The following is a 14,982-nucleotide window of genomic DNA, read 5'->3' as shown; positions in this document are numbered from 1 at the left end:
CCCAAGCCAAGCTGTCCCTCAGTGGCAGTCGAGGGGAGCAGAAAGAAGCCCCAGAATAAAGTAAACTGTTCAGGATCTGGAGGGGGAGTTCCCTGGGACCATATGGGAAGTCCCAATCCAATCCCAGGGGTCCAGTGGGAGCCCCTGGCTGGGCCTTATGCCCAGCAGACACCAACTTAAAGCAATTTCCTCCCCAGCTGGTAAGAGAGATAAGGGTACATGTGGAGGGGGCAGGGAATCTTCCATCTGGCCTCCTGGAATCTCCTATCCAGAAGTCCCACAGGATTGGGCCTCGGTCTACCCCAGGGAAAGGCTAGGACATCAGCCTGATCAGTTCAGATAGCCCAGAGGGAGCAGGGCCAGAGGGATTGGGAGTCATGGCCCTGGGCTCACAAGGGCATAGGGTGTGGGCATGGCAAAAAAAGAGCTTAGCTCCTGCCCTGGGGCTCGCCCTGCCCAGCCCCTGGCAACTCTGCCAACTGCCATCAAACATCATAGCCTCAGTGCCCTGGCCCAAGAAGGCAGCAAGGTTGTTCCCCAGGGAGGTTGGTGCCTGGAGGCATGAGCCCACGCCGAAAAAGCCAGCCACTACCCTGCTTTCAGTGACAATCTAGCTGCAAATCTAAGACAGATGGAAGGCTGGGGTAGAGGTTTTGGGGGAACTAAGGAATCCAATTTGATTCAGAAACCAGGAGGCAAGCCTCTCAGGGACTTCCGGGAAATACGTTTTCATCTCTCATGTACTGATATGCAGTGTGGCCCTAGCCGGCCCCCAAAACAGGCACTGTTCCCTCCCACCCATGAACTCAGACCTACATGCCAACATCTCTCTGCGCCTAAATGTCCCATGGGTACCTCGAACTCAACCTGTCAAACAGAATTCCTCCTCCAACCGTGAAACCCACTCTGCTGCCCCTTCCCAATCTCAGTTGGGAGTTGCCTCTTCTCCCTGTGGTCTCTGGTGCCCGACACAGGACAGGGCATGAGGTGGGAGCTCAGTGAGTGCCTGCTGGGAGTGAACTGAGTCCAGTCACCCACGGGTGCAAGTGCATGGAACCGGCATCAGGCATCCTAGTTAAAAATCTCACCTTTGGGGCAGCTGACCCTTCCAGTTCTGCCCTGTTTACCTTGCCAGGTGGGTTGGAAGAACTAAAGAAATAATGGGTGAAAAATAAGTGAGAAAAGTAAAACACATTATAGAAGTATAGGGGTTGGTAAGGCAATCAGGTGGGATGATGGGCATTTACTAACTGGCTCTTCTGTTCCAGGCTTTGTGTTAAGGGCTTTACAAATGTTCTCATTTAATCCTCACAATGATCCAGGAAGGAAGGTACCCCATTTTGCACATAAAGAGACTGAAGCTCAGTGAGGTAAGGGACACCAATGTCAAACAGACAGTGTGGAGCCGGGATTTTAACTTGTGTCTCAAATGTCGTTCTATCTCCCAAGCCTATGAGCATTCTTCTGAGCCAGGCTGAGACTGCCAGGTTGCTCTGGGAGCTGAGAGGGCTAACTGGGCTCTGCCCCAGCTCTGCTGAAGGTCTGTTGTGTGACCTTGGGCAAGTCATTGCCACTCTTTATCAGCAGGAATAATGCAAATTTTTCAAGCCAAAGAGAATTTCTACCACAAAAGAATTCTGCCAAGCTGGTGTAGGCACTTCTCCCGAGGCACATGCGCTCTTGATGTCTCTGACCTGAATCTGCTTGTGTCTCAACCATTAGCTGGCTGTGGGCTGGGGCTCAGGATTCTGTTGGGGGGTGGAGGTGGAAGGCTTTGTATCCTGATCATGAAGGAATTCTGGAGACCGGGGGACCAGCAGTGCAGCAGCAGGACACAGCAGGAAGAGCTTCCCACCTTGCACGGCTTATCTCCCTCTACTCCGGGATCTTCAGGCTGGCCTGGCCTACTGCCAAAAGGCATATCTGGGTGGGTGGCAGATACAGACTGAAACACTGGGTAAGGTCACCCTGCTTTTCTTCAAATCACAGCCCTTAGTTCTCTTTTCTTCCTCCTGCAGACTGACTGCCTTCTGCCTGTGGACGAGTTAGGTTCATCCCAAACAGTGTGCTCTGCCCAGAGCCCCTTGGATTCCTCTACAGTTTTTATGCACTGTGCCTCCAAGCTCCCCAGGGGCTTTCATTCCCAACAGCCAGTACCTGCATCTGCCAGTGGCCTGCTCCAGGCTGCTGGGAACTGCTGTGCCTGCTAACACTGGGGGGTTGGAAGTGCCCTTAAGCAATGACTGACAGGGAAGAAAATAGAAAAATTCCAACTATTTTGCCCTGACTGGGATAAGTGTCCCCAGATATCCTCTGTGGGACTGAGCCAAATTCCCACCCACCTTGGGACTTTGCTTGATGTCCCACCCTTGTTAGGCTTCCTACTTTCCCTATCCCTGTTCCCTACTCCCTTACCAGATTTTCCTGAGAATATATCCATTAAAAGAATCATCTCAGGGTTTGCTTCAGAAGAACCCAAACTAAGACAGCTGCCAAAAAATTTAGTATAAAAATCCAGATTTTGTTTTCTCATGATAATCTTTAGATCTAGCAACCCTGGTCCCATTCCCACAATAATTGGCTAGAGCTGAGTAGAGGCTGCCAAATTATAGCCAGAATGTGTGTTCTCCAGTTTTCCCCAGTCCACAACATTCCCTATTGGGTTCCAATTGGTCCTGTTCACCCATCCACATTCCCTACCTGGCCCCTGTAGGCTTAGCAGTTTGCGACCCTTATAATATAGCACTGGTGTTACCAGTGCAGGTTCTAGAGTCAGTTGGCTTGAGTTCACATTACCAGTAGTGTCACCTTGTGTAAATCACTTAATATTTCTGTCTTTCAGCTTCTTCATGTGGGAAACCTATATGTAACCAGTGTGGTGGTTATGAGGATTAAACGGGATGTTGCGTATAAAGTGCTTTACCCAGTAGCTAGTAAGAAATTCCTAGTGTTTGTCCTCTTGGAGCAGGTGTACCTGCTACAATCCAACAGCCCAGACCCAACTGACTGAGATTACCTGCTGGCCCCTCACGCCCACAGAGGGAAACAGCCCCCTCCCCTGAGAGGTCTGGGGCTGACCACTCACCTCCTCCCACTGGTGAATATATCGAATGAGGCGGGAGAGACGCAGGAGACGCAGGAGGCTGAGGATCTTGGTGAAGCGAACAATGCGCAGGGCCCGGGCAGTCTTGTAGACCTCTGAGTCGATGCGTGTCTCCACAATGAGGAAGATGTAGTCCACGGGGATGGAGGAGATGAAATCCACCACGAACCAGCTCTTAAGGTACTTCATCTTGATTCGCTGCGGGTCCAGGATGATCTCCGTGTTGTCCTCCACCACGATCCCCGTGCGGAAGTTGAGGACCAGGTCAATGAGGAAGAACGTGTCTGACACCACATTGAAGACGATCCAGGGTGTGGTGTTCTCATCCTTGAAGAAGGTGATGCCCACAGGGATGATGATCAGGTTTCCCACCATCAGGAGCAGCATGGTCAGGTCCCAGTAAAATCTGCCCAGAGACACAGGGGTCAGTGGCCAAGGGGAGAGGGATGGGGGAGAGTGAATGTGCAAGAGAGAAGGTCTAGGAGGTTCCCAGACACTCAGGGAGAGAGGCCCAAGAGCAAGACGTGGAGACTGGCAGATTCCAGGGCAAAGATACCTAAAGAGGCTCTTCATTCACTGAGAATCCCTTCGGCCCTGCTGTTCCATGAGCTCCCCTGATGTCAAGCCTCCTACTCCCACCCCCAGTCCCAGCGGGAGTCAGGTTGCAAAGTGAACCAAACCACGACATCTGGGAGAAGTGAGAGGCTACTTCGGATATAGAAGCATGTTGCCCTGCACCACTCCAGGCTCAGGCCAGGCTGTTCCATCCCCCCTGAGGGTCAGCGTGGCTTGAGACAGGCTGTCAGGCAGACATGCCATGGACCGTGACCAGAGCACAAGGGAAGTCCAGACCAGCAGGCACTGAGAGGCAGGAGGCCCGGGCTTCAGCTGCAGCTCTGTCACTGACATGCTGTATGGCATTGGGTAGGTTTTCCTCCTCTCTCTGGGCCTAGTTTCCCCACCGTGCAATGAGGATTGAAGCCCTCAGTCAGTCCTATAATTCAGATCTGACCCTCTCCCACACTGGTTCTCTGGGGTCACCCTTTGGTCCATTCCCTATAGTCACAAAATGTCTGACCATCTCCCTCCCCTGTTAGGGGTTTACATTCCCAAGGCAGGGGTCAGCCACCAAGGGGAGAGGGATGAGGGAGAGTAGTATCATCAAAGGCAGGAATTGTTAAATGGGGGAATTTCAGGCACCCATGAGTAATGCCTTGAAGTGTGACCAGCCCAGGGCTGCCAGCACCATTTCTCCTCACAACATCTGTAATGTCCATCCTGAGGGGCAGATGGGGGTGGGGCGAGGATCCTCATATAGAGCCTCTGAGAGGTCAAACAATTTATAAAGCCAATTCACCAGGCCTGTACCCCATTGTCTCCCACCTGACCCAGCAGCAGCCCAACTGGAGAGGGGAGATAGCCTGTAGGTAGGCACAGATCTCATATTTAGAAGCCATGGCCAACAATTCCGGGGTCCTGCTCCAGGTACCAGCCACCCCAGGGCCAGCTTCAGGGCTCGCACTGCAGAACTGTTTCTTCTGCTATTAATTTAGACAGTTAGTTACACAATGACATAAAGGTATTAAGTCAGACAGAAATTAGCAGGTCTTCTCCCAAGAGAAATAACCTTTCAGTCATCTTCAACTCTCTACTTAAGGGAAGCCAGGAGGAAAGAAGTGAGAGAGAAACACATAAGCATTTCTCTAGTCTTCAGAGGGTCCTACTGCAAGACCAAAGTGCACCCCTGTCTGTAGAGCTCCAGGTTTAAAAAGAAAAAAATACTTCATAGCAAACTGTTTTCTTTGCCAGTGCACCTCAAAATGGTGCTGGAAGTCAAGGAGAGGGCAGAGACTGCTTCACGGAAGGTGGGTGGACAGCTGTCCCACATCACACAGCTCAGGGAAAGGTGGCTCCCATAGAGGCAGCCCTCCAGGCCCCCAAGACTGGCCTTCATGGGGCAAAGGCTTCTAATCTAAGGCTGGTGCCTAGAGGTCAAGTGCAATTCCTTCCCTGTCCCACTGCCCCCTGCCCTTTCTACAGCTCCAATACCCCTAAGCCAGCTTGGAGAACCCAACTTACATCCTGACAACCCACACCAGCCATCACACTCCAGCCCTGATGCCCCACTACAAAGAACACAGCCTTACTGCTAATGAGTTGTGGGCACCAGGTTTCCGCCTCTCTGGGGTGCTCTTGTGCTGTGTACCCTCTCCCCCCCCCACCAGCCCAAACGTATCATTCAAAGGCAGCTGTGTACACTCATTAGATACACACACAGATATCCTCATTCACACACACAGTGTGCAAACGCCCCTGTATACACACCGCTGTCATTCTTTTTCATTTAATCTCTTAGGAAAAACAAAACAGTGGCATAGAGAGGCTACTGAGGGCATGTGGCCCTCTGTACATAAAGCTAATAATACACTCAGGCTGGAGGAGTTTCTAAAATTAACAAAGCAGGCACAGGGCGGCTGGGAATGCTGACTCGGGCAGGCCTGCCACTCCAGCGGGTTTCCACGCTCTACCCAGATCTAGTTCCCTCAATTACAGACCAAATTCGAGACAGTAATTAACAGGAGAATGTTTGCATTTAGTGTTCTTCATAAAACCAAATTATATGAGGCAAAAACACCCATTTCCTTGCATTCGGACTAATTGTTTCAATCATGAGTTTCCAGATGCTCAAAGATATTTTTGGTGTCTGATCAGGGTTGGGGTCGAAATAGTGAAGCACTCTTCCCCACAAACCACTGTTCCTGGAGCCTCATAGAGCTTATTGAGAGGCAGCTAGTAAGAAGCAATGGCTCTGGAGCCAGCTAAATGGTTTTGATTCCTGGCTCCATCATTTACTAGCAAATCACTTAATCTCTCTAGGCCTCAGTTTCCTTCTCTGCTCAGTGAGGATAACAGTACCTTTCTAGCAGAAATGTTATAGAAATTAAATGAATTGATATTTGTAAAGTGCTTTTCATCTATGCTTACCTATTTTATTAAATGAAAAAGTAAATTATCCAAGCCAACAAATTCAAAGGAAAGAGGTGAGGGAGGAGGAAGACTGAAAAACCAAAGCAAAGCATGTACTGGGGGGTGGGGGTGGAGGGGTACCTATAACAGACCCAGGAGGACCAGCCCCTGATAGCCAGATGTGGCAATATTCACCAACCAGACAAAAGAACTTATTTACATCAGCCACAGGAAGCTCATTGTCCCAGAGGACAAGGCTTAGATAGAAGACAGTGATGCCGGGCAGTGATATAAGATACTGTCTCCTGGCAGCCCAAGCATCTGAGAAAGGTGGGCTTGGGTGACTTACGTAAGTGAGGGTCAGGAAAGTACTCCTGGAGAAAGTGGGAGGTATTGGGCTTTGGGAACTTCCCTTGGCCTCACTGGCTACACTTCCTTTCTCGTTGCCAGACACTTCACAGTTTTGAAAGCCCAGGTTGGCGAGAGCCAAAAATGGTGTTCAGCACCACGGACAGCGCCAGTCGTTCCTGCCAGCCTCACTCCAGGGGTCCATCCAGGGGAAGATGTCAACAGCTTTCCTGCCGGTGTCCTTGGCTCTGTGGCCCCTCCTCTCCCCCCATCTGGTGGTCAGGAGCATATCAAATGATTCCTTATGCTCCTGGGCATTTTCATCAGGGGCTCCTTAGTGACTGAAAAAGCCTTCATTCTGAAAGAACCCAAACGTCTCACATTCATTGAACAATTTGTGATGTCCATGCATTGCTTCATTTAATCCTCACACTGGCCCTAATGTGGCTGCGATTTTCTATATTTGATATATGACATGGAGGATCAGAGAGGAGAAGTATCTACTTAAGACCACACAGGTAGTGAGAAGCAGACCCAAGATTCAGAGAGGTCTGTGGGACTCTGGAGTCTGCCCTCTTTGGATTTTAGGCCTCTTGGTGGGAAATGGGGGGCTGGTGAGCTTTTCTGGCACCTTTGCATCACACTGAGGGGACAGTCTAACCATCAAAAGCAGCCCCTGCCCCAGACACAAGAGAGCAGAAGAGGGGGTTGCAAAAACATCTCAAAGGAAGATCAAGGGGTGTTGCACAATTTTCAAGTGTTAAAGCACCCCAGTCCTCAGCAGTCATCTTGGCACTGTTGTACCAAACCTGTAGAAAAAAACCTAAGGTCTAAAAAGGAGTGAATAGTGGCATTTCTAAAGCCTCAAGCTAGATACCCAAATCTCCCCCCACCCCATCCACACTGTCCCTAGAATCATTAATGAATAAATCCCACAATCCAGAGTACATGCTGGATGTTATGGCAATGGACAGTAAGACTAGGACAAGCTCCTGGAATTGGCACATGCCTGATTTAGACATTGGTCTCCTCAAAAATGAAGGTCCTTACCCACCTCAGTGCTCTTTAAGCTAGACGGGGTCCTGGCCAGCAAGATACCAACCCAGGTTCAGCTCTAGACCCTGGACCAGCCCTGGATCCCAGGCCTGGCTCCCTTCTTTGGTAACCAGTCCCAGGTCTGTCCTTCCTCAATTCTGCCAAGCAGCTGGCCTCTCAGCAGAAGCCAGCCTCTAAGCCAGCTTTTGAAGTGGAAGGACCCATGTGGAAAAACAATACAGAATGGCAAAAAGCTAAACAGCCTTTTCCCATTGATATCTAGGACATTTCATGGTTTGGTCTGAGAGAAAAGTTAGGGCCTTAAGGGAGAAAGAAGATGGGAGTCTTCTGGCACTGAACTCAGAGATCCAAGAACCAAACGAAGGACCCTCTCTTTTCCTGGAGTCTGAAGAGGATATGAAGGATGAAAAAAAATGGAGGAAGGAGTGGAGTCCCCTGAAAAGGTTATGGCTTTGCCTGCCTTTGAGTGTGCATGAGCACACAAACATGTACACACATATGCACTCACACCCATGAATACATTTTTGTAAACATCCTCCATCTATGCACTCCTGTTTCATTTTTCCCTCATACACAGATCCATTTTCACATATGCATACTTTCTTGCATACATCTTGGCACGAATGATATCCACTAGGAATCTTGTCAGCTGAAAAAATAGAGAATGTCATTTTTTTGTCCATTAAAATCTTTTCCATCCTTCAGGATGGAAGGATTCATCACCCCTTCTGAGCATCTCCAATTTCTGACAAATAGAGCTGATTTTAGATATCACAGATCACTGTGGTCTCCTTGACAGGCCTCGTCCGAGACCCCCCGTGCCCCCACAGTGCTGACTGTAGGCCACAGGTCTTCATGCTTTCTCCCAGGTGAGTGGGACATCCACAACCCTATCTTTTACTCTCTCCCTCTGTGCAGAATGCTCTCACCCAGACTCTACTCCTAGCACTAATTCTGCATTCCCACCTGCCAGAAAAATGTGTCCACCTAGAGGACCTGCTGTTTCCTACTCCCAAAAAGACCAAAGCTGAACTCAGCATCTCCTTCCTCAAAGCTGAGTGGCCTAATCAGCATTTCCATCACCCAGGATCAAAACCTCATAGTCATCCTCAGCTGCCCTTTCCTCCATCCCACCTGTCCACCCCTGCAGGCCCCCTAAGCAATGACCAAGACTTGCTTGGCTTTTTCCTTGATGGTTCCTGAATGTGTCCCCATAGTTTCACACAGACTGTTCTTCCCTAGATCATTTCCTCACTACTCTTCATCTGGACAGTTGCCTCTGCCTCCGACCTGGTCTCAGCCTCCATGCTGTTATTCTCCACATTGCAGGCCGTCTGACTTATCCTTCTAAACATTATGATTATGCCATTCTTTGCTTGCACTCTTTTGGTGGATCCCCACTGCCTACAGAAGAAAGTTCAAACCTCCTGGTCTGGCATCTTACATCACCCCTTCCCTTTTCTTCCCCCCACCCTCTTCACAGTAGCCAACTAGACCACTTGTCCCCCATTCTCATCTTCCTCCACATCCTGGTTCCTTGCCTTGAAAACCACCCCTGCCTACTGAGCCCCCATCATTTGAAATCTCTTCCCTCCTCCAAGGCCTACGTCAACAGCCTTTTTTTCCACAAAATCTGCCCAACCATGGTCCTTCCCTGTGCATGTGCTTTTCTATGGTAGCAATAGTCATATCCTATTTCTTTCATCAAGTACCACTAACTCTCCTTCCAGTATCCCCCAAATCAGAGAATCTAAGAACCCCAGAATCTCCGTATCTGAGAAAGGGATGGGATCTGGGATATTTCCCCTTTGTTTCTTATCTATCCCTTGATTTTCCAGGCCTAGCAAGAGTAACTGCCCAAGGTGATAATGAAGATGAGGAGAATGGAGGAGGATAGCAATATTTATTTACTGAGCATTTACTACTTGCTACGCATGGGTCTGAGTTCCTTATATGGATTATCCTATTTAAACGTCATAACAACCCTACTGCTACCACTTCCTGCTTGTGGCAGAAATGTCTGCATGACCTTTTGGGAATCTTGTCATTTGCTAGCTATCTTTCCAGCATCCATCTGCCACCCTTGGGGACCCTGGTGATACTGATACCAGTTCACAATCTTCTGTTCCACTCCAAACCCTGCCATCAACTGATGGTTTGTATTCCCTGTCATCGATCCAGACCACACCTAAGCCTCTTGGTGGCTTGAAGCCCAATTCTAATGACTCTATATCAGTCATCCATTGAAACACAACACTCTAGACCATGTCACCAACTTCAACTGTTCCGTCTCTGCAATCCCAGATGAGCAAACCTCTCTCTCACTCCAAGCTTCTCTCCTTCCACCCCTCTCACCCCAAGCTTCTCTCCATCTCTGTTATTCGAATATTCAGTTGCACCTATGTGTCCTGGGAACCTCCAGTCTACTGATCCCTCTGATTCCACCATCAGGACCCTTCCGCCTTCCTCCTCCCCATCTTTTGCACAAGATCATGACCCAGCCTACCAATCTCTCTACAACCAATACCTTAGCTCCCTTGCTCTGTTCTGACACCCACCTCATAAAAGCACAACCTTGGATCAGGGCCTCCATCAACCCTATTCATAATTAACTGGGGCTGAGCAGAAAACCCCACAACCTCAGACTAGTCTTACTGCTCCTTGTGCATCAAGTTCCTTATGGAGGTTTCCAAACTCAGCTTGATTCTCACCTTTACCAGCCATCCCTCTAGGAGACCCTAGTAAACTTTCCCTTCCATTCTCCCCAGCAGCTATTTCAAATTATCTCCTCTCTCCTCAAATCTCTGAAACCACCATTTTTTCCCTCACTCATAGCAGATGACACTGTCCCCTATTTCAGAGAAAAGAGAAGCCCCCTCCTCCTTCTGCCACCAGACTCCTGCTTTGTTTGCATCTCCTTCATCCCTTCCCTCCTCAATTCCTGTCCAAGGGAAGCTATGACTCTTCCACCTGCTCTCTTGATACCATTCTCTTTTTTTTCTCCTCAGGGACATTAATCTATAGATTATCCCCTCTCTCATCTATATTTCCAATCTCTCTCCCACTCTCTATTGATCTTTTCCCATCAGCTTTTTTAAAAAGCTAAGCTTAAAAAAATAAAATCACTCCATGGATCCCCACTACCTTATCTCTTCTCCCCTTTAGAACCAAGCTTCTTGAAAAAGGCGTCACTGTCCCCACTTTCTCACTCCCATTTCCATCCTCCAATACTCCTCTAAACTCTTCAGTAACACCACCAATACACACCCCATTGCTAAATCCAATGGACACTTTTTCCGTCCATTTCTCTCTTGACTCTTGGCATCATCTCATACTACAGATAAACTGTGCTTCAAACATTCTCCTCCTTGGCTTCAAGATATCCCTCTCTGCTGGGTTTTTCTCAGTGTTCTCTGCTTATCCTTTCCCTTCTCTTGGAAAGGCACCTCTTCCCCTGTATGACCTCCAAATGTGTGTATTCCTTTCGACCCTTGCCTCTTCTCCCTCTATACCTTCCTCCTGGGTGGCCGGCACCCATGACTTCTGCTGGGTTTCAAATCTACACCTTTAACCAGGCCACTACCTTAAGCTCCATATCTATGTGTCCACTTGCTGACTATAACATCTACACCTGGATGTCCCATGGTAACATCAAACTCAACATGTCCGGACATAACTCAACAGCTTCTCCTACAAACTCTAATGTTCCCAGCACGTGGTACCAACTGCTTAATTCAGAAACTCAGGAGTTACCTTTAACTCTTCTCTTTTACCTTCCAACAATATCATGTTGGATTCAGCAAGTCCAATCAACCCACCACATGGACTAGCAGCTTTCTAACTGTGCTCCTCACCTCCTCTCCCATCCATTCCATTCCCCACACTTCGCAAAACCCAAAGTCTTTCCATCCTCCCCACTGACTCCCAACTAAAATCCAAATTCTTCACTGTTGTCCTGAAGGCCATCCCTGCCTCCCTCATCTGTCTCCTCCTCCTGCCTTGGTCCTTATCATTCATCCCTTTATTCACTCTGCTCCAGACATACTGAGCAACTTCCAATGTCCCAAACACACCATGGTTTCTGTAACCTCTGGGCTTTCCTACATGTTGTCATGTCTGCCTGGAACTCTTTCCTCCCCCACTCCTGCCCATCCCATTCCCACTAGATTCAGAGGCATCCCTTCTTCTGGGAAGCTTTATTATTTGTATTTGAGGAAATCTGGTTAGGATCCCCTCTTATAAGCACATAAGCTATAGGATTTATCACGCTATACTGAAATTATGTATTTGATTATCTATCTCATGGTCACTTGACTCCCTGAACTTAGCACAGTGCCTTTTACATAGCAGGTCCTAATAAATATTTGTTGGATGGTTAAATGAATGAATGAACGAGTACCTCATGAGCCCAGTAGAAGCTACACAAGATGGGAAGCCCTCTGAGACCCTGGCTCCTTCCCACAGGCTTTCACAGGATGATTAGGGAAGAACTTATCACATTCAAACCCCAAGACTCTCAGCAATACCCATCAGCAAAAGGCCATGACCAGGTGCTGAAGACAATGGTGGAAAAATTGCAGAGAAGGAGGGGAAGAGGTGGAAGTGGGGGTGGGGGGAGGGCAGGTAGATGAACAAGAAATGGAGCAGGCAAACATGGGATTTGGGTTTCTGCCAAAGTGGGATGACAGAGCGAATCTGTGGGAGATTCTGTGGTCTGGTGGGAGACATTGTGGCTGAAGACTTCAACTGAGACTGTGCTTGTATTTCCAGCCTGACCTGCATAGCACCCACGGAGGCATAACTCACCTACCCCCATCAGTAAGGATTTTAAGGATTCTCCCTTCTCTGGAAACAAATCTGGCACAGAGGAGGCTGAGGGGGAGGGGCAGGGAGTGAGGCAGTGACCTCAGTAAAATCTTCCTACTGTTAAGTAGAAGGATGGAAGGAAAGTTGGAAGGATGAAAAATTGTTGCCAGGGGCAAAAATTACTATCAAAAATAAAAATAAAGAAAACCCTAAAATGTTAATACTGTGTATTGTTGGGCAGTGGAAGTAAGGGTGATTTTTGGTTTCTCCTTTACATCTTTCTATATTTTCTACATTTCCCATAATGGGCAAATATTACTTTTAAAATAAGTTAAATTTAAAAAAATTCCCCTTTAAACAATGACCAGCATCCCATGCTCTGAAACATTCTCTATCACATGTCAGGGGAGGCACACACTGGGCTCCAGGGAACTCCTAGGCTGATGGGGTGAGAGGCCAAACCACAGGGCCTGTGGTCAATGGAAGCATGTAGGGAAGAGGCTGTGGCACTGGGGTATCGGGGTGACCATTTTGGAAAACCGAGGCCATTTGAAGGGCAGGTGTAGTAAGCAAAGGTCACGTGCATGCACCCCCAGCATGTCATGAGCATCGTATGCACCCCAAACACACCTGTCCTCACCCAGGGACCCCGGCCTTGCCTTCTCCCACCATCACTTACAAGCTGTTTGAAAGCACCAAGCACCCCCACTCCAGGCTCCTGTTTATCTTACTCTGAGGCAGAGCTGCTGCCCACCCCCTTGACCACCTGACACCCACCGGAAGGGGCAGCTGGCTGCCTGGAGGCGGGAACGGAGGAGGGCATGTAAACAGGAGGCCTCTCATGACTGTGTCCTGGGGCTTCCATTTTAGCCTCTTCCACCCCTCAGACTTTAAATAGCTGCCTCCCACAGTCCTTTTGGGCCAGGCTGGGCTGCTCAGCTCAGGCCTCTGAAGGGGAACACTGTCCTCCCCACCCACCCCAGCTCAACCTCACCTCCCAGCTCCTTGCCGACCCCAGGGTCTCCTGCTACAATGGATGAATTGCTCTCTTCCTCCCACACCCGCCCGGCCACTAGGACTCTATTTATAACTCACCTCGAAATCTCTGACTCAGAATCACAGGGCTCCCAGGTAGCTGCTCCCTCAGCTGCCCGGGGCTGCCTCTAGGAGCGGTGAGATTTAGAACCAAGGGCATCGAGTGCTGGTTTATGGGAGGGTATGGATTTGGGCTATTTTTTATTTTCTACAGTGATTATCAGTTATTCGAGGAATAAGATTTGACTTGATTTTAAGACAAAAACAGATGGGCCTTTGCCCCTACCCTCTTTCCAGGAGTCTCCATGTCCTGGGCTGATGCCCATTTCCCCTATTTTCTAGAATAATAAGGGCTAGTCTTTGGCCTTCCCTCAAGTAGAAGGTGAGCTGTCTCAGGACAATAAGAGACTGGACCTTCCTTCCCTTTCTATGATCCTTCAATCTATTAGAACGGTGCTTCTCAAAATACATTTGGTACAGGGGGGTGCACGTGTAGCTCAGTGGCAGAATTTCCACCTGCCATGTGGGAGACCCGGATTTGATTCCTGACCCCCGCATCTCCCAAGACAAACAAACAAAAACAAAAATTCAACAAATGGTGCTGTAATAATGGGATACTCACATGGAAAAAGAATGAAATGTGACCCCCTCCATACCCCGTACATAAAAAAGATAAAATGCACTCGATACGGAAATCATTTGAGGATCTTATTATGTTGCAGACAGATTCGGGGGCGGGGGGGGCAGGGCCAAGATTCTGCATTGCCAACAAGTGTCCAGGTGATACTGAGCCTGTATCTCATGAGTAGGCACAGGAGTAGCCAGGCTAGAGCAGGTGGTCTGGCACTTAGGCGCTCTGGGGTTTGAATATCCTGCTTTGTGACCTTGGGCCAATCACACAGCTTCTCTGAGCCTGTTTTCTCATGTGTAAAATGAGAACACTCATCCCCACCTCCCAAGATTCTGGGGGAATTAAATGAGACAATAATTGTAACATGCCATACACAGCGTAATACTCAGTACCTTCTGGTTGTCACCATCATCATCATCATTGTTCCTGTGACCACTAAGAACCAAGCCCCACACTGAATGAGGGTTACTGGGATCCCGAGGTGCAGGAAAGGGTTCCACCTCAAGAAGCCCTCAGTCTGGGGGATGGACAGAGGGAGCTGATGATCCAGGCCAGTTCCATGGGCAGATGGGGCCAAAAGCCCAGGTATGGGGGGCAGGGAACACTGGTTTTCTTCTGTGTTGGCTGGGGGTGTTTCCCAGAGGGAAATTCAGGAGCAAGCTTGAGAACGCAGGCACAGAAAAGCAGGGGGCAGCATGGCCTGGTGAATATTAAGAAGGAAAGGGCCTGAGTGTGCCCCCTAGCAGGACATGGTTGTGGCTCAAGCCCAGGGGTTACAGGAAGGAGTTCTGTGCTGTGCAGAGGAAAGGTCCAGACAGGGACCTGAGAGTCCTGGGTTCTAGTTTCATCTCTGTCTCCAACTTGCTGCCAGACCTTGAACAAGCCCCTGCTTCTCATGATCTCTTCCTCAGTTTCCCCATCGATATAATGAGAGGATGAAGCCAGACAATGACTAAAGACACAACAAATTCCATAATCTCTGCAGTGCAGAGGCAAAAGAGGTCAGACAAGGGCAGCTGACCAGATCGAAAGCTCG

General features: G+C 49.0%; 1 protein-coding gene across 1 annotated transcript in view; it reads right to left on the bottom strand.

Moving 5' to 3' along the window:
• Positions 1-14,982, bottom strand: part of HCN4 (hyperpolarization activated cyclic nucleotide gated potassium channel 4) — a 45,436-nt gene that overhangs the window by 18,770 nt on the left and 11,684 nt on the right. Inside the window, exon 2 of the mRNA XM_077122358.1 lies at positions 3,086-3,509. Within this exon, the coding sequence (XP_076978473.1) occupies positions 3,086-3,509 (424 nt within the window). The remainder of the gene's footprint in view (positions 1-3,085; positions 3,510-14,982) is intronic.

The sequence above is a fragment of the Tamandua tetradactyla genome, chromosome 12 (genome assembly GCF_023851605.1).
Source record: "Tamandua tetradactyla isolate mTamTet1 chromosome 12, mTamTet1.pri, whole genome shotgun sequence".
Taxonomy (NCBI): domain Eukaryota; kingdom Metazoa; phylum Chordata; class Mammalia; order Pilosa; family Myrmecophagidae; genus Tamandua; species Tamandua tetradactyla.
The sequence above is the reverse complement of the archived record's forward strand: the minus strand, read 5'-3'. Positions and strand labels throughout refer to the sequence as shown.